The sequence below is a fragment of the Thunnus albacares genome, chromosome 9, assembly GCF_914725855.1.
Source record: "Thunnus albacares chromosome 9, fThuAlb1.1, whole genome shotgun sequence".
Classification (NCBI taxonomy): Eukaryota; Metazoa; Chordata; class Actinopteri; order Scombriformes; family Scombridae; genus Thunnus; species Thunnus albacares.
In genome coordinates, this window is record NC_058114.1 from 33,853,753 (window position 1) to 33,874,914 (window position 21,162).

Below are 21,162 nucleotides of genomic sequence, written 5' to 3' on the forward strand. Positions count from 1 at the left end.
ACCAGTGTCAGCCTGGTGCCTGAGTATCACTACACATTCTCATTTAGCTCCCTGTCACCTACAGTAGCTTACAGCACAGCCCTGAAGGCTGCTGGCTCACTATTCATTTATTATAATAAAGTGTAATGAAGTCAACACTTCACTTCATGATGATAAGATTCTACATTTTTCTAATATCATTGGTCTTCATAGTATTGGCACAAAGGAACAGTAATTTTCTGTAGCAGACTTCTGTCAAACCTCTTTGCCTCCACTTTTGCACCATCTCATTGGGATGTGATTTGGACCCGCCTCCTCTGAGAACTACATCAAATTACTGCTCAATCATCTCCCTGCTGCCCTGAGCCAACAAGCCCATTGTTTGAGCTTAATTGCCTTAATGTTTTTGGTTTCAGAAACACAATTTCTTCGGTCAAATAGAGCAGAATCACAGATCCCCATGTGTACCTTTTTTTTCTGAAAAAAGAATTGGTGTGATAAGGTGCTGATACTCAAAATAGCCTCAAGATTTCGCTGTTATTCATTTGCATGGATTTGTACATTCTGGGGAGATTCATAACCTTGGAGGAAAACCTCAGTTTATTTTGTGGATAAATTTAAGGATAAATACATGCAAAAGATAAACGGATTTGGCATGGTAAAGCAAGCGCTGACAACATTACCATTACCATTACATTACCATTCTACCATTCTCCACTGCAGGAACCTAATGAAACATAACAGAACATGTATCCATTCTCACTAAGGGTACAGGTTTCTGTCAAAGCTGACAAGCAGATGTGATCACATCAAGGCAACTACTACAAACACAACAACAGTAACCACCATTATATCACTGCATCTGTACAGAGCAGGGCAATTAAATACTTAAATCCTTTAAAAAAAAAGAACAAAGAATGCCTGTTACTAATGCCCTCGTTAGTATTTGGGAAAATCATGCCATTCAGAGGGAGTTGGACTCAGCAGTGAAAAAAGAAACTGAAAAACTACACATTGGTTGGATGCACTGGACCCTATTTTTGGCCGATGACAGGCTTCAGCCAGCACCAGCAGTGACATGAGTCCAGTGTAAACCTGACAGAGAATATATTAGCCTAGCTTCTTCCATTGTTGTCTGTCTCATAACTGCTTACTTCACTTCACAGCAAATAAATGATACAGTAAGTCCCACTGATGTCTTTTGGCATACATTCAAAATTTCCTAGCTTTACATTTTACGCTGGAAATGCAAGGAGGAACCTTGTATCCAAAGCCTCACTAGTTTCTTAAAAGTTCAGGTTATGGGAAGTTCCTCCAGTGGAAAGAGGAATATGATGTGGACAACAGTGCAGTACAGGAACTGGATACTCATCCATTTTTTTATATATATATATTTCCTCTGACACATATGTGGTCCAATGTATAATTGAAGATTACATGAGAAGCATATGTGGGATGGGTACCCTTACTTGTGGTTTTGATTATTTTTACAAAATTGTCACATACTTTGCTCAAGGAGAAGGTGGTCAAAGCAGATCCTGCCTTTCCGCGGGTGTTGCTTGCATATTGTATGTGCTTAGTATTTCCTCCCAGCTTTGGAGTGGGTGGTGTTTAAAGACGTGAGTAAATGCAAATGAATCACAGCAGCGTGCTGAGGTCATTCAGGGTTTGAATTTCTCTGATCTCAGGTAGACAGAAGAAAGAGACACACATACTGGACACAATGAGAGAGATACAGAGGAGACAATTAGTAGCTGGAGTAGCATTTGACAGCTGCTGCAAAGAATCCCCAGCAGACACATACTCATGATCCACCTTCATGCTGTCAGTCAGGACAGCCCTACAAGTTGAAAATCAGCATGAACTATGTAAGCCTTACACAGTCTGCATTAGGCATCACACAGCTCCACATCACTGTGGGAATTAACAACAAATCAAATTGTGTCCACACCCAGCGTGCAATTATGTTAGTGTGAAATCTTACAAACTACAATAAAACTCATGCAGACAAGAAGACCTGTACAAAAGTCAGGCATGCAGGCAGATACAGGAAAAGGGCAGATAGAAATGGATCAAGTGCTAGTTCACAATCACAGCTGAAATCTAGATGATACATTGTAATATCATGATGATATGAATCAATATTGAAATTCTTGTGTAGTGATAGGGTTGCGCAATGAGATGACCACCAAAGTGGCTACAGCAGCTCTGAATATCCAGAAGTTGAGAACATTTCCTGGTAACTAGAGCTTATTTTGATCCATGGTAGACTGACATCAAAGATGTCTTTAGTCTTCTGTGGGATTCTGTTGTCTGTTATATGGTTCTTTTGTTCTTCTTCCACTCTACACAAGTTTAGGTTTTGTGTTTTGCTGTTAACACAGAAGTTTTATTGACATTTTTCTCCCAAAGCTTGAAGCTTGATTCTGGAAGCTTGCTGATACTATATGAGGTTAAACGATTCTAATTAGTCTGATATGCGTAGTGCTGACACCAGGTAATGGAGCTTTCCTTTCCCTGCTGTGCTGGATAATACATGAGCTGCTTTAACACTTTTCTGTCCATGTCTTAATCTCTTAATGCAGAGCATTTTAACCTTTAACGCTTGCTTTCCTCTCCTTGTCTGTCTTGAATTTCATTAATATTTGCACAACCTCATCTCCTCATTTTTATTGAAGTCACATTTGTATTCATTTGCACCTCTCTCAGAAGCTGACCAAGCATTCTAGAGGAATCTTTACAAACTCATATTCTATAAAGTAAAAAGTGTGAGCTCTAAACCTGGCTCCCAGCATCCTCTTGAGGCTCCATGTGACAAGCTTTGATGTGTATAACCTGCAAAGATAGCCAATAACCTTCACATCACCTTCTAACTTTTCTGGCCTTTAACTATCTCAGCAGGTCAGAAGAATTTTCTATCTTTGATGTCATTTATCAGATGTGGTTAGTGTATGTAACAGCACAACATGGCTTTTATCATACTGGCATGGTGTTAAAACTGCTTTAATACGATGTGTAATCCTACTTATATACAACTCTAAATCATCCTCCTGTACCTTCTGTTGACCTTTAAATTTTAAAGTACATTTCACTCATTCTCTGAATGACCAAGCAGGTCAAAAACAAAAGCTTTTACTACAGATTGAAATGTCCATACATTTTTCAGCATTTACTTACCTACTGAGTGCTGAGCTAATTTCAGGTCCTACACTTTAGCTGACATTTCAGTTGCTTTCAGTGGTTCAATACCAACAGACACAGCAACTGTTAACAATGCACTTCAACAGCTTTCAGCAATTACACTTCACCTGCTTTCACTTCAACTGGAACTTAAAGGATAGGTTCAAAATTTTTCAAGTGTGTCTTAAAACAACAGTCAGGTGTCCGTATGAACAGTGAAAGAGGTTCCTCGCTGTAATCATTCCTCCTGTTCATACTGGATATTAAAAGATCCTTCAAATGTGCTTTCAATGTAAGTGATGGAGCCAAAATCCACAGTGTGTCCACACAGTCATTTAGTGCAAAAATGCATTTAAAAGTTGATGTGAAGCTTATATGAGTCTTCAGCAGTCTGAGTTAGTCATATCAAGTGGATATCTGACACATTTACAGTCTTTTTAGCATCAAATTCCCTCTTTGTGTTTCCTCAGACAGTGTTTCCGTGTTGAGCTGCGGTGGAAGTATAGTAACAAAAAGAGGGACTTTGGTACTAAAAAGACTGTAACGTTGAAAGATATCTACTTGATTTGATTCATTTGGACGCTGAAGCTTCATATTAGCTTCAGATAAACTTTTAAATACATTTTTGCACAGGAAGAGGACAGTGGATTTTGTCCTCCATCACTTCCATTGTAAGTGTATTATGAAGGGATCTTCTATAGATTATGGCAAGAAAAACATGTTTCAATGTTCATATGTACACCTGACAGTTGTTTTAAGACAGACTTGAAAAACTGTGACCCTATTCTCTAAGCTAAACTTTCAGTGCATTAGTAATTTCATTGCATGTCTGTCCCTCCTGGAAGAGGGAGTGGAGGTTTGTTATTCATATCGAGGGTCTAAGGATATGTGATATTCCCGCAAATGTCCAAAAATGATGTTTATGAAGGAAGTAGTCTGACATTATTTTTGCATCTTGAACTGAAAATAAGCTGTTATTAAAAAAAATGTTAATTATTTTCTATGTTGACATTTATTTTTAATTGGTTTAGTTTTAAATTTGGCTTTTTTCATGCTAGCATCATCCAAAAAAGTTACAAGTATCCAGTGTTTCCCTATGATTGTTGTTAAAACTGGTTTGGGCTTCCAATGCCTAAACATGATAGATACATACAGCATGTTATCATACAATCTGCATCATGGAGGTGGATTATTTTTAGAAAAATTACAATATTTGCAAACTTACTGATCAGTTTCTTTCTAAACAAGAAATACAACTATCAACCATCACAGTATGAGTAGTGAGGATGTCTGGAACCCAGTTCCAAGATCAGGGTCAACCCGGTCACTCTTTAATGGATGTAGCTGTTGAAAACTGGATCCTTTTCTGGTGCTTTGTTTACTGCACCCTTTAAATCAGAATCAGGAACTATGTCCGAACACATAGCGCTGCTAGTAAGTGAACCAGGAGAGGGCATGAAGAGATAAATAGCAACCAGCACTTTCAGTGAATGATATCTATACAATGAGCAGTATGAGAAAAACTTCCTTAGATTTATTTTTGAAAATCTCTCTGTGTAAGTGACATTTCTCAGGTTCAGCATATCACACATCTGTTTTTGTTGATGGTGGAGATAACGAGAGGCTCTTCAAAACCTGTCCACAACTTCCTGCCACTGATGCTTATTCTTCTTCATGGTTATTATAAAAAGTACTCTTGGAAACAATACAAAATATTGTTGGAAACTGTTGAAGGAAAGCTGTGATGTGAGGTATTTCTAACTCTAAGGCAGAGCTATTCAACAGTCAAATGTAATGCCAAAAGTATTGACAGATATTCAATAAGGATTGAGATCAAAATCAGGGCAAAAAAACCTTAATCAATACCTACTGAGCTGTAACTGAACACCTCACCTTATGGTAGTGTGAATGAATGTGTGTTGTGAAAAAAAGCAACTAAATGCAGATATAGAAAAGGCATTCAGTTTCCTAAAGAGTCTAAATGGAAGTTTTGTGCTGTGTTGTGTTGTGTTGCAGTGCCTGGAGCTCCTCCTAGGAAGGTGGAGGCTGACGCCCTCAACTCCACTGCCCTCAGGGTGACCTGGAAGCCTCCCCTGTCTGTGAAGCAGCATGGCCAGATCAGAGGCTACCAGCTGGTCTACTCCAGGCTAGAGAACGGGGAGCCTCACGGCCAGCCTCTCATCATGGATGTGTCCCTCCCTGAAGCCCAGGTACTTTCACACTCTCTCAGTTGAGCCCAGTGACACATTAGACAGGTGATTTTATTTATTTTTAACCGGTTAAAATCCCAGGAATCACTGGGAAATGCTATTCCATGACAAATGTCAACTCGTGTTACTTCATCTACTGCACTTAACAGAAAAGCAAAGACTACTAATGTAAATCTAGTGAGATTTGCTAAAATCACATTAATCACAAGTAGTGGAGTGCTGCCTTTCATCTCAGGTCTCAGTGAAATGAAACAGGATTCTAAGAAGGGTAGGTTCATTAATAAAACAACCATTTACACTTTCACTGTTAACACCATTGTTATGATGGACATTATTAACAACTTCATCAAAATGTACTAATCATTCATTTCATTATATTTACTAGATCAATATCAATCTTGTAGATCAGGAACTAGCCTGCACAATTTCATTTGTTATTTATTTTCTTTTATATTTATATTTTAGTTGAAGAACCTCTGACTTTGTTGTGCCCCATCACCACCAAACCAACACTCACAGAAAAATATAAAAGCAGGAAGAATAAAGTGCAATAAAAGCAAACATAATTGCCTTCAGAAAGTAAAAAATAAAGGGAATAGATTTAAATAAAATCCAACATAAGGTTAAATGAGGACATCAAAAATAATAACAGCAATCTTTCAAATGAATGTCCCTATATGTCCATAAAACAAGAGTTTTAATGTACATCCAAATAATCAGATTAGGATGATTTTAGATGCGTCCAAATATTACTTTCCTCAGGCTCTGTACAACATGTGCCTTACAAACCTAATGCTGTATGTGCAAATGATCTCTTATCTTTCCCTGAAATAGAAAAGGGATAAAACAGATCAAAATAACTGTGTGTGGTCTGCTGTATCCTTATGAAAATGCATTGTGATTCGATCCAAATGCGGTGGCATTTTTATGATGAGAATGCGCACAATGCCTTGTTGTTCCATCAAAATAATTGCATTTCATGTTTGTTGCAGTTTTATTTTTATTCCAGCCTACAGTGGTGGAAAACAGCCACACATGTGAATGTGTGAATAATAGAAAAAAAAAACCTAGATAATCCTTCTTAGGAATGCAAAAGCAAGTGTGTGTGTGTGTTTGTGTTTGAGATAGTTCATGTTATGAAAGCAGTTCACCTCCAGCACCACAGATCTGCTTCTATGGGTCTTATTTCTTCCACCGTGTAAAATAGAGGAAAATATTCACAAAATTTGGTCCACACTCAAAAAATACTATAGATTTTTCCCTTTCTATCCACCAACTAAATGCCTGGATGATCAGGAGAGGCACTGAGCATCAGCAACAATAACAGTCATTATACTTCACGTTTAATATCTTCCTTAGTACAGTATATGATAACACTTTACATGAAGTAGTGCTCAGCTAACATGGCGAGTCATCATAAGTGACTTGTGACACATTAAGTGTATAATAATTATTATACTCAGATAGCACAACAGTCCTCTGCCCTCTCATACTGAATAGTGTCAAAAACCTTCATGCTGATTAAAAGAGTAATATTCAAACGTGAGAGGCGTTTACTAGTGGAAAATGAACTGGTTCATTCCAGAAGGTGCTCCGTCATAAATAAATGTCAATGGGCACTGTACGTTAAAAAAAAAAAGAGTTTGTAGTTTTTGGCATAAGGTGGCATGAGGTAGAGGTATTAGAAATGTACGTTTCCACAGCCACAGCACATTGCATGTTATCATATTTAGGACAAGGTGGGATACTTTTGAATGTGAGTGATGCTATACATGTTCTCATACTGTTGTGATGTGAGGACCTGGATGAGAGCGGCCACAGAACATAACATGAGGATCTGAGGAGCTGACTTCCATCCTAGCACCTCAAGGGTCCAATACTGATACTCTTCTCTAAATGGAAATTTAAAAAATGGGTTACTTTTATGAAGATTGATCAAACTGAAGGCTTTGGTTGGGCATCACTTCACTCCACAATCTGGTAACACTGGCCAAAAACAGCTTGAGTGAGAAGAACAAAGGAAAAAAAAGCACTTTCATCAGAGAATATACAAGAAATTCAAACATCACAATATTGGCCACACTGTTCAATTTAGAGGACAAAAGAATGCATTGGCAGGTTAGTAGCAGTAGGAGTGTTCACCAGTGAACCTACTGAAGCAGAAGTAAAGAGTGGATGTTTAAAAGCGCTCAGAGAGGTGTTCAGCTCTGTTCCTTTCAGCTTGTTTTGTTCTCCAGGAGAGGCGTCTCACCTGATTTCCTTTATAAGCAGCATTCCTGTCTTATCTGTGCAAGGCAGGAGGTCTGATAAAGGGCCTGCATCTCACAACCCATCTACAACTTCTCTGTCTTTCTTAACGCACACACACACGCACACACACACACACTCTCTCTCTCTCTCTCCACACAGCTACTGAGGGGATTTTTCTTCAAGGAACTGTCTTCAAGCCTCATCTTTGATAAGTTTAGTCTCTCCCCCTGGCATCAGTGACGGTGATGAGAGTCAACACACGGTCTGCGAGTGACCCCACAGACAAACTCCTCAGCACCACACACACACACAGTTAGCATACACTCCATAACACACTCTGACCCGTCCTACCTGCTGGCCTGACTATATCAGGACAAGTTGGACAGTACCAGCTTTATACATTCATTTATTTAGGATTGCATCTGGTTTGGTATTTGAAGAAGCTCCGCTTTACGTTTTTGTCCTATTAGTAACTCTGTAAATCAAAGCCAGCAACTAATCATTCCACATTTTATTATGTAATTTTTTGGTGTAGCCATACAGTTGCACAAATAACAAGACACAATAATAAACCCATAATGCATTAATGAAGTAAATTAGGATTGTGCTGGTGAAATTTTAAAAAAAACTCAGAAGGGCTTATTAACTACATACTGATACACACATGGACGTGCAATGGAACAAGTTAAGGAATAAGGGGGTAACAATCTGGGAATTTATAAATAATTAAATGACATGTATTATAATTATACTAATTATTATGGGGTACAGTATGACTGTTACTGGGCAACAAAACTGACAGTTTTGATTTATTTTCAAAATGACCACTACTACTTCTACTACTTTACCAACACTGGAGGGGTACAGACAATAACAAAAAGAGGAAAGGAAAAGTAAATAGTAATTTTTTTAGGTTTGTTGTACTTACTAAATAAATACTTTAATAAATATTTTTACTTTGGAACAAACAGAGGTCCAAGGAGAATAGTATTGTCAGGAACACACTGTAGCTCTATAGCCTGTATTTTACTGTGTATGTAACATATATTTATGGCGTATATGGGGTTATGGGGTGACACTGTTGTGACAAAGTTCTGTTCAAGCCTTTTCATGATGAAGTTTCTAGTATATACAGCTTAACTGAAAACTAGAGGCCAGGTGCATAAATGATGCATACACACAAAAACCGTGCATACGCCATAAACAGAATGTACAGTGAGAATGTACTCACCTCACTCACACTTCAGACCTGGTGTACACGTTTTTTCAAAACAATCTTAGGGTGATGTAATGAGTGCAGATGAAATATAAGGTGAGAGACGGACTCTTTGATGGTAGTGGTTGTGTGATTTTTTTTGTGTTTACACAGTGATCTGTAAAACACAAATCAAAGGTGCATTTATAGCTAAACGTAACATTGATTAATTACGTTTGTGTGATTAATTTTATCATTCTTTTATTTACACAGGAGTCAATATTTTATTTTTCTGTTGATATTCGTTTTATTTTATCCTTAGTTATAAAGTCGGTTTAGATATGAGCGCTACAAACGAATCATTGATTACATTACTGAGATATCACTGCTGATGACGGTTTACAGGTCAATGTGATGAACTGATGATATGGATGTTATAAAAAGCTGCACCGCCGGACTAAATGACAGCTGTTAGAGAACCTCACTGGTGCAACACAATCAGTGAAGCTGCACTTCTTCTTTCCTGTTTGTTTCATTGACAGGAGTAAAGACTGGCGGAGCAGGCAGCATACTAATATGAAAACAGCTGGTTCAGATCATGCAGAGTTTTTTCTCCAAAACAGTGATGGGAGTTCCAACCTGGGGACATGACTCTCTCAGATTTGACAGTGACCCCCAATATTAACATAAGTGACACAAGAAGTGTTGTTTCTTAGTAAAGGAGGAGTAGGAGGAGGATGGCTGGGAGAAATGAAGGCTAACACTGTGAAGCAGAGTGTCTGGGTTAGGCTGCATGACAGGTTTTTTGTGTTGACATCACACATTCTCTGTGATGTATGGATTCAGTCTTTGGTGTTGTGATGAGTAATTTCAGAAGGAGGCTCAGATCCGTGTGCCAGCAGAACCAGTTGTACCACAGCTGCTTGTGTCCAACATTGTTTACAGCCTATGTGTCCTTGTCAGAGCGATGAGCAGCAGCCTCCCGCTCTGCTGATGAGCTTCTGTGGCTGAATCAGTTTGAAGGAGTCCGTCACCGGCTCCACAGCTTCTGTGTGACATCACTAAAGCAAAGACCAAAATTCAGTATTTTTTTTTTAAAGTCACTGAGCCAGGCTGTGATTGCGGAGCTCCAGTGAAGCTGCCTGAAAATCCCTCCGTTTTTTCACTGAGGCTTGGCCTGCCTACAGTCAGTACAGTTTACTGCTTTTTTGTCAGAAAAAAAAGACCTTGATGACAAAATAAATTCAGTCATGCCAAATTATCGGAGCTTACAGGCACGGAGCAAAGCTTTAATTGGCTGTTCATTCCCAGTCTTGGCTCTCTGATTCCTTCACTGTTTGGTTTAGACTCAATTCCCTCCATCTCTATTGCTTTTCAGCTGGCAAGCTCGCTGGGTTTAAGATCTCAGTGAGGCGTATTTTTGGATGGCTGAAGAATGCTTGAAGGAGTCTCTTATCCCTCTCAGCACTGATGGCTGTGAAGCGTGAGCATCGCCTGATCTGATAAGATATGGCAACCTCTCTGTGGCTCATCTATGTTTGTTGTAGCCCAGAAAAACAAACCCAGCCCATGTCAGGGCACTGAAAGGTGTCAGAGACAGTGTCTCCATTGTCTGCCTTTTTGGTCAAAAAAAGTAGTAGCAGGGTCTTTCACAGGAGCTTTCGAAAGCCATCGAGATGTATATTTGAAATGTAATCATTTTAATAGGTCACCAGATATTTGTGGCAACCTAATGAAGATGGGCAGTTCAGTACCAGTGCACAACAAAATGTGACATAAACATAAAAAATCCTCACACAATCAATTTTTAAAGGGCCAATGTATGATCTTGTAACTTGTACTGACTTTTTGGAGAATATAATTGCAAACACAAAGCCTATAATGTAATAAATCCATCTTCATCTTTTTTATCTGCTGTCTGATGCTTGTGCTGCTGATGCAGGTAGTATACAGTGGGTTTGTGAGATTCGTGCAATTAACTCATAGGTGTTACATAAAACTTCACGCACTGTACTGAAGTAGCTTTAATGTTTACACATGAACATTTTCTCTCTGGACAATGAATGAGAAATAAAATCTTCCAATCACAATCATTCCTCTCTCTTTAAAGGCTGGAATTGACAAAAGGCACAATCCAACTGTACATAAATCAAAATCACCTTCATCACCAACATTCTAAACACAGGATCAGAATCTCCTTTTAATATTATGTATTAATATTATTTTCTATTTCTGCCAAATCTGTTCTGCTAGATGCCACTAAATTCTACACATTGCACTTTAAAGTACTTTTTCGCCAAGGTCCTACTCACTATGCTCATTATTCACTGTACAGCTGAAAACATTAATTACAGTATGAAACAGGCTTAATATTACTATATTCTCTATAGAATATATGAAGCCAGCTCATTAACTGCTGAGCTAGAGAGGGGAGATGACAAAACTTCACATTATAAACACTTATATCAACTTATATTTAAATGTTCTACAATTTAATAACACAAGTACAACAATGAGTCATCCAGTTTGTGGCTGTTCCTGCAGAGGATTTCAGTATGGAACAAGTTTTTTTTCCCTTTTCTCATCAGTCGCCTGTGATTTTTTTCCCTCACCTATCTAATCTCTGTGCAAATCAGAGGAGAGGTGAGGATAGGCAAGAGGACAGTTACGTAATAATGCAAGATAAGATGAAATTTTAATGACCCCCCTTTGGAAATTGGCTAGGAGAATATAACTTTCACCAATTATTCTGCTTTAAAATGGCTGATTTTTTTTATTTCCAGCAGGATAGAATGGTTGTACTCTGCTATAAATGGCTCTTCATCTCCTCCAGTCACCATTCAACAACGTAATGGCTGTTTCATTTATCCAGCCAGACAGCGAGCACCACCAATGTATTGCCACACTGGATTACTCAGAACAGTTTGATGAGAATGACAGCCTTTGGTTAGATGGAAATGGCACCATTTAAACTGACAGTTGACACCAAACCTGGCAGACTGTCTTCTTCATGTAATATTGTGACACAGACCAGACAGTCATTATGCTATAAAGAAAAAAAATGCAATGTTCTTTGACTTGTCAACATGTGCATTTTGACAGCTTTCACCACAGGGAAGAAAGCCCAGGGTCAGAAAGAGAAGGAGGTAAGACGGTATATCAGAAAAGAGAGGAGACAAGTCCTGATTACAATTCCAAACATTTTTAATTAGCCATTGTTTGATGTGATTACACTCTGGCATGTATTCAAATGTTATATTACAAACTGTAACATGTACGGTATTAGATCACAGTGGATTCAGACATCAGAGGTACAATGCAGGGCAGCCTTGACACCTCTGGACATTACTTTTCTACAGTAAAATAGACAATACAACTTTATACAACTTTATTCACCCCAAAGGAATGTTTGTGTCCTGTGGAACATTCATACAGTACTAACAAAAAAAGCAGAGATCTTATCCTTGTAAATAAGAGTCATAAAAGCTCAGGTCATTTTGCCTTTCAGATGAGGCTGCAACATTCTCAATGGGCTTTGGACTCCACCAGGGTTGTGCTGCATCACCCATTGTGCTTGGGATTTTTATGGATTAAGAGGTGCAGCAGAGTTGTAGAACATGTTGATTATGGTGGCCTCAGGATTGCATTTCTGCTTTTTGCAGATGAAGTCTTTCTGTTGGCGTCATCAGATCAGGATGTCCATTGGTGCATTTTGCAGCTTACTGTGAATCCATGGGGATGATAATCAGCACCTCCAGATCTGATGATGCACTGTTTGTAGAAGATGGATTTTGCACTCTTGGGTTGGAAGTCATTTGCTGCCCCAAATGAAGGAATTCTTCCATCTTGAGGTCCTGCTCACAAGTGGGAGTAAGATCAAGCATGAGATAAATCTTGGAGCCAATTTGATATTTGTCTGACGATGATTTAGCTTCTGAGGGCAACAAGTGGTGTAGCCAGTGGATTATCCAGATAATGGATATCTGGGCCAAGACTTCCTCTTGCATGCGCCAGTCTTTTTTTACAGTCCGATTAGCAACTTTAGACAGTCCAGACAAAATTTCTGCTTATCTCTATCAACAGATATATGTATATGAATGCAGATACATTTTTTAAAAAGTTAATGTTACGACCCTCTAAAAAACAGCTCACCCACAGAAGGCCCAACATAATTAAAAGTCAGGATATTCCACAATAATGAAACCAATTTATTAACAAAAACAACAACCAATAACAAAAGCTGGGGAGCTGGCCAAAAAGGACAAAAAGAAGAGGAGACACCCAGACCAACCCACAAAGGGCCATAAGATCTGGGGGGGGGGGGGGGGTATTAACTATCATATACATAACTGTATGTAACAATGCAACCAAAGCCCACTCAAACATTATTGGTCAATACTACTCAGACTACAAATGAACTACAAACAGAAACCAGAACACTTCCAGGACCAAAATCTTGTCCCATTGCCTACAGATTCTGCAGTCATATGCAGATATCTGTTTATAGAGATTAGCATGAGATTGACAGGTGCATTGGTAGTAATGGGTGGCTGTGGCTCAGGAGGTAGAGCAGGTCATCCACTAATCGGAAGATCGGCGATTTGATTCCCGGCTCCTCTGGTCCACATTTCAAAGTGTCCTTGGACAAGATACTGAACCCCAAATTGCTCCTGATGGCTGTGCCATCAGTGTGTGAATGGTTAGTTCCCTCTGATGGGCAGGTTTGGACATTGCGTGGTAGCCCCTGTACCCATTCAGCGTATGAATGTGTGTGAATGGGTGAATGTGGCTCGTAGTGTAAAAAGCAGTGGTGGTCGGAAGACTAGAAAGGTGTTATATAAGTGCAATTCATTTACCATTAATGCAGGCATTGTACTGTACTGTTGTGGTGGAGGGGGAGCTGAGCCTGTTGGTTTACTAGTTGATCTACATTCCAACTCTCATCTACAAGTCATGAGCATTTAATTCACATACCCAGCTCCAATTTAGGAGTTATTTTTTTCCTGTTAGTTTGTTAAAGTTCCATCGTAGAGAATTCATGTGAGAGAAGAAGATGTGAGAGAATTTTATGTGTTTCAGCACAATTGTGCTTCAGTTTCCAGAAGGACTCTACAGGAATGTGATTGGTTGTGTCCAGGTTGGCGCTCCCTAGCATCATTTGTGAGAACAGTTGCATAAAGTTAAACCTTTTTCAGTCCCAGTTGTTAATTGGTGGCTTTTGATTAATGAGTAGTGGTGGGCACCAGGATCTTATTTCCAGGTTCAGTTCACTGTAACACTATGGATGGATGGACATGGCTCAGTGAAAAATACATAATCAGCAGTTTATAAATTGTGTTGCATAAGTACAGATTCCATTCCCTCCGCTGTACTATGGTCTGGCAAATGCAGTATCCTGTGCTATGATAACTTAAAGTAAGGTTGGTAACTGACAACAAACTACCTGGTACACCAGGCGGCAAGAACTTTTTTTCTCCAATATATCTCACCTATAGTCACCCATAGAAAACAATGGCTCTTTAATTTTTAATTGAATGTCAGACAGTGTCTTTGTTTCACATCATGAAATGAAACAGACAGTCCCTCGAGAAAAAAGATTTTCATTGATCCTGGAAGACTTTTGGATCCTTTGTCTCCTTGAGCTAAAGGTTTTTTGTGTTGCTGTTGAATTATTTGCTCAGCATGTGACACCTGCCACAATAACTGATCATCAACTGTTTAATACAATACACACTGCACAGCTGTTCCATTTAGGAATTCTGTGAGAAATTGATCCCAGAGAAAACAGCCCTATACTTAACAAGCAGTTCCCTAATGTGCTACACCAAACTTTGTCCTTTATGTTATTTTGGTGCTTTTTATAGAACTCTTACAGAAAGAATTGATTACAGTGGAGTGAAATAACACCAGACAGGATGACATTTAGAATGACAATGGCTTAGCTCAGTCTGCAGCTTCAAAGAGATACAGGCTGTTCCAGGATCTGTTGGAGAGTGTAGTTAGATACCTGCAATCAGCCTGCTGAACACAAACTCAGCTCGATAATTACATTCAAGGCCAACTTACTTTATGCATAAACAAATACATGGTAAGTCAATATGACCTAGTAGCGAGGTTTCATATGGTTTCATATCAGGTAATCTGTATTTACATCGATGAGCACCTGCTGTAAGTTAATTTTTTCACAGCAGGCTGGTAATTCATAGTAAATCAGCAGGCTGATGGTAACTGTTGTTTTAACTATTTATTTTTATCCTGTCTGGAATGACTATATGGTTGACTGTCTCTCTTTATCCCAGTATTCCAACTCAGTAGATCTTTGCGATCACAACTGTGTAGCAGCCTTATTTGGAGGTCATTTGGAGAATCAGCTGTCTGCAAATAATAACTGCCAGTCAAGACAGAGAGACGAGAGATCCCAAGTGAGATTACACTGCAAACTGTCATGTCATAGCCATTAAAATCAGTTAATCTGAACAAACATCAAAACAAACAGATTTTGGGGGTTTAAGCCAGTAAACCAAATTAGCAAGAATGCTAGCCACTGTTTTTGCAGTGGCTGGGGTTTCCTCAAGTAGTATGCATATACATGTTCTGATTTTATTTGTCCAGGGTTCTCTGAGATTTCTGCCCTTATCCCAATACAATAGAGCTGGAGGAAATTTAATTTGTGTTGCCCACAGCAATGAACAATGAATTTTAACAGCAACGTGTCAGCCATTTTCACTTTCTTCAGCAGAAAGTAGTTCTAACAAGAACTGTCCACAGTGTATTCTGTGATGAGTAGATGATTCTGGAGATGTTGCAACCTAAATTTCCCAATGATGGGAGTACAACAAACGAACTTTGTTCAGTTCCATTGTATTGGTGTGGTGGTGAAAATCTCAAAAACAGATCTGTCAGGACAAATAAAACCAAAACCATCTGCATGTTTAGTAACCAGTATTGAAGCTTTCCTGTGATTTTAAAACGATCACTTCCTCCAGAATACATCACATTTATTTAGGGATTCTCATTCATTTCTAAGCATAAATTAAGTTTAGACAGAAAGTTTACTTTTTAAATACAGAGCTGCAGATCATTAGTCATAAAATTACAATTAATTTATTTATATAAATTTCTTGCTGTTATTCTTTCATATTTGTTAGATGATATGGTGATAGCTTATAGAGGAAGAACATTTCCTCTCACTTTTTGACAGAAAAAATACCAACCATACAGAAACATTTTGTTTGTTTTTGGTTTTCAGCATATCCTTTTACTAGTGTAGCACCCCAACACTCTATACTATGTCTAAGTTGCTGTAACTGACTTTAGACTGGAATGGTGGGCTGTTTGGGTTTGTTTTTTAAGGTAGCTACCACGAAGGTTTACATGTTTTGGGTGAAACTTATTATACCCTACTTATAAACAAAGAAACTGTCAATCTTAAGAGTCGGTCTATTCACATGGACTGTGCTTTATTTTAAATAACTGACCCCAGACAACACTTTACACCCCTTTAAAATAACAAATAGTATCAAAATAATATTAAATCAAAATTACCTTTACCAAAATGAGAAAATGTGCAAAATTTAATTGGCTTGTACCAAAATATTTGGCAAAATACAACAACACAATACTTAAATCCTCTCACCCCTTTACCACCATTCCACTATAGTAGACTCAGACCAAGTAATTAACTGGACTCTAAATACCACAGTGGGCCCTTGCAGGCCTGTGCATTGCTCGGGTGTAGTGCAGCCGACAGAATTCTGTGTTCGGCGTCAGTCCTGGAGAAAGAGTTGGTGGTCTGAGAGATGAAAACAAATCTTTGTCAGGAAACACACAAAGTCCTTCCCGGTCAGCAAAGACTTCATCTAGCCACACACTGACTTCAGCTTATAACAGACACTCACAATCAACTGTGCTTAGGTAAGAAATGTGCATTATTGTGTACAGCTGCAGTTTTCTTCTGTTTCCTCAAACATTCACCAGGCTATCCATTCAATCGTTTCTGTCTTTCTCCCACTTTGCACTTCTCTCTTTCTTTCCTTGTGTCGCTTTTCTGTTTTATGTCTAACTCCGTGCCTACTGTTCTCTTCCTTATCTACAGCCAATTACCACAGGTGGCACTGACTGATCACTATAGTAACCAAACATAATAGCTGAAACTAAAGGCACAATCTGTGTTTTTATTTAGTTTAACCCCACTGTTCGACTTCAACATTGTTTAGAATAGTTTATTTTAACTTCTTATTCAACTATCTACCATTGCCTGTCTACCTATCTACTATCTGCCACTGGCCTCATTTCTCTGATTTCAGTCCTCCTCTTTACTTAATCTAAAAAATATTTTGCCACACATCTCTGCAAGCTTCTATATATTCTCCGTTAATAAGAAGACTGAAGACTTTGAAGACTTAAAGTAGCTTTGATGTCTGCCGTGTGGGTGTTGATTAACAGCTGTGATTGAGAGTTGGCTCACCTTCTGCTCTCCCCGACTCCAGGACTGAGTTGGACTATAGTCGCAGTATTTCGGTAAGTGTAACGTTACTTGATAATGATACCTGCCCTGTTCGCACAACTTAGCTTAAGTAGCTAATGTTAGTCCAAGTGTGCGTGTGTCTGAGGTATTGAGGCCTATTTCCAGAGCGTGAAAAACGACACCCCGCACTCCTTATTTGGAAGGTCCTGACTCCAAACAGAAAAGATGGCACTGTTGGCTTCAAACTGGCTCCAATGTAAACCAACAGGTGACTTCACACTTCGCTACATCCATCTTATATACAGTCTGTATCTTGGATGCAAGTTGCAGACATTGTGCACAGTAGTGTTTGTATCCAGAAGACCTAACTGCTGTACATGCCTCAACCTGCAATTTGCCATCCCCACCAAATCATTCAGAGCAATAAGAGAAATAACAAGGACGTAAATCTGACCAGTCTGGCAGAGAATATGTACCTGTACATATACTATTTACCAGCTAGAGCAGTCCTGACTCAGAATTTTTCCCTTTGTCGTTTGTTCAAAGCCTAAACTTAGTCAAGGTATGCTCATGTTTCAACCAAAGAGAGACTCCCTGCAGACTAGCTGGGAACTTTGACAGGCAGTGCAGCAGTGAGGCCAGTCATCAGGAGTTCAGAGGAATTCATCCTCATAATGTACAAGTTCAGTGACAGAGCCAGTGATACATCAAGGCGTAGAGCCCAGTAATGCATCAGTTACTGTATGAAAGAATGATGGTTACTCAACACTGACGCCACTTTCAGTCTCCCCACTGCTTTGTGTAATGGATCTTCCTTTGATTTAGTGTGCGAGCTGCACTTTGGCCAGGGAATGGAGTTGATTTTCACCTCACTGTTAGTGACTTACATTGTTTATGATAATGGCTTTTATTTATTTCTTTTAAGAAGCTGAGGAAGCAAAGCTCTTTGTCTTTTATTTCTGGTTAGTCAGCAAGGCCATGGAACAGAATACAAATGCCCTGTGCCTCTGATTCATTGCTGTTGAGGCAGCTGCTCATGTGTTGGGAGTAAAACAGACTGATGAATGTCCTTTCATCAGTAAAGCAACACTTGATTCACAATTAGTGTTACTTATAATAATTGCTATTTAAGCTTATCATGATGCATAACCCTCTGTGGTGCAGTAACGCTCCACACTCAAACAGCTCCAAAGACCCTTTGTGGATAGTAGTGCTGTAAACCTTTTATGAAGAACCTATTTTAGCATGGTTCTCTATAGCCTCATTCTGAAATAGTACACACTATATAAACTTTTTCAATACAAGTCATAGAGGCCCACTAACCAAATATTGAAGGTGTCTCAGGTTCAAAAGATTAAGTGAGTGATATTTAAGTTTCAAGAACTCCAGAACTATACACTAAGAGCATATAGGGAAAAGTGAAAAAAAAGTCAAAGCCAAAAAGGCCACTTGCTCTATGTCGCAAGCTCTATGGGCAGAGCATGCGCACCAGAGACTTCTAGCCGAGCCGACAAACTACCGGTTTAGCCTCCGCTAACTTGAAGGGGGATAAAATAATTGAATTGTGCAGCTCTTCTAGACTTTCCAAATGTTATCAGACCGAATGAATCAAACTCTGATAGTGAAACGAGTCATTTCGTGGGGGTTGTGTGATGCTCAAAATTTTTATCCACAGTTTTACAGCCGCAAGAGTAGTGACTGAGTAAGCTACAGCAGAGCCTATGATGTAAGCACTAGTTGAATCCAATTACGGTATTTGGCAAAGTACAAATTGTGGGTTTTTACAAATATCTATTTAGTACAAATCCTTTAAAAATTTGAAATCCTGAAATTTGTTTTCAGGAAGAAAAAAAACATGTCAAATAGCTGGTTGTCCTCATGTTAGCGTGGTGGGTATTTGTGCTCTACCTGTTTGTACTGACGTGACACTGAACAGAGCGTGTGTGTGTTTTTGTGTACGTGTGCATGCAGCACTGTGTGCAGTAACATTAAATTAGCCTATGCAGTGCATATAGTCACAATGTTCACACAGGCAATTATTAGTTTAGAGTTTAGTTTATTGGTTTGAGTGTGGATTAGGAACTGAATGTTTAGAGGGCTATTGTTAACATAAAGAACAAGTTTTGGTGAGATTTTTTTCATGCACTAATGATTCTATGTAGCACACCTTTGCTTATAGAGCTATTGAAAGCTCAGAAATTTCCTAAATCAGTAATATTCTGATACTTTTGACCCTGATAGGCCATGATTTCTTTCAGAGCTGATATTTTTACCTCACAACTCTCAAAGATCCTCTGTATTTCTGGTTTAGGGCCAAGCTAGTTCAGAGTGTAGCGTTGATGCTGTCTGGCTGCTTCTTGTAAATGATAAATGAACAATGGAAGAATGAGGGATGCAGTTGTACCGACAGACCACCCACACACATGTAACCCCCAAATCATTCCTGGAGAAGCAAAAGGGCTCCAGTCTCTAAAGGTGAAATGTAATCTGACTTTACAGCAGTACAAACTTTGAGCACTCTGTATGACTTTTTCTTCTTCATCTCTCTCTCTACCTACCTGCCTCTCAAAAAGTTAAGTGTACCGAACTCCATCGAATAAACCAACAATTTAACAGAAGAATGATTGATGTTGCATCACTTGGTAACTAGTCATTTAAGTTTGGTTTTTACTGAAACAAGTCCACAGTTACCTACAAAATATGTGCTGAATTAAACAGTGGCTCCTAACATTACTTTGTTTTCAAATAATCATCCATGTTTCTTGTCTTACGCCTTCAAACAAGACCTATTTTAAATTTTTATATGTGAGTTTGGTATGAGCGTTTTCAGAGTTTGTTTGGGCCGTGCTTTCAGCACCTTCAGTGGACACGCCCCCAGTGTTTTAGAGCAGACAATACTGTTTTATATTTTTTGCTTTATATACTTGGCAATTTTTTAATCATTCAGATTTGGCTGGGTGGTTAATATCACATTTTTCTGTGGTGCGAAAAACTTTCATATTTATTATTGCTTTACACAGACTTTAAAATGACTGTAGCATACCTGTCACCTGTGCGTAATGGTTCATGTGTCTTGTAAACACAGCCAGGACACTGTGCTTCATATCATCCCCAGAGCCAATCTATCTATCTCTATTTTATCCATCTGTGCAAACTGATCGTCATGATAATATTATTAACAAATGATCAGAATTAGAGTCCGATGTTACTCCAAATTATTCTATGCATTTTAATTCTGACATTTAAAATTAAGTCACTTATTTTAGTCATTGGTTCAGTTGTTTCAACATGAAAATGTATGTGACTGCTGTAAAATTTAACTGAACTACATATAAACATTGTGAGTCAACTGAACTCAGGAATACTAGATTTGTTTCCTGTGAGGTATTATTGAGTCGAAAATGAGTCAGTTCAAGGAGCGTTTCGTGACTCTGCTCCATGAGAAGAACTTTATAGTGACTTTCATATATAGTGACTTTCTGAGGTAAATGTTACTATTGCTGCTCTAGAAGCAATATGTAGCAATTTTTGAAATATATATTACTTGTGAACCTGTTCTGAATTTATTCTTTTTTAAAATGAAACTGAAGTTGTACAATTTAAAACGCCACCGCCATACACAGAAGTGATGACTGTGACATCACTTACCAGTCCTTGGGCTGATGCCTACAATGTCTCTGCTGCAGGGCAATACAGAGTCCGTCCCGACACACACACTTGTAGTCTTGAGCACTCCAGTGTGCATTCACATACCACCAGGCGGTAGGCAGGCGTGTCCCATGTCTGAAATTTACCAACACACACTACATTTAACCCACACTGATGCACACTTCTACTAACACCACTTCGAAGTGATATTCAGAGCCAAGTGTGCCTCACAG

The 21,162-nt window shown here is 38.8% G+C and overlaps 1 protein-coding gene across 12 annotated transcripts in view; it reads left to right on the forward strand.

Annotated features, from left to right (window-relative positions):
- ptprfa (protein tyrosine phosphatase receptor type Fa) overlaps positions 1-21,162 on the forward strand; it is a 378,163-nt gene that overhangs the window by 257,348 nt on the left and 99,653 nt on the right. For all 12 annotated transcript variants that reach the window (XM_044360537.1, XM_044360536.1, XM_044360540.1 and 9 more), the window contains one exon: positions 5,176-5,369. In XM_044360537.1, the coding sequence (XP_044216472.1) occupies positions 5,176-5,369 (194 nt within the window). The remainder of the gene's footprint in view (positions 1-5,175; positions 5,370-21,162) is intronic.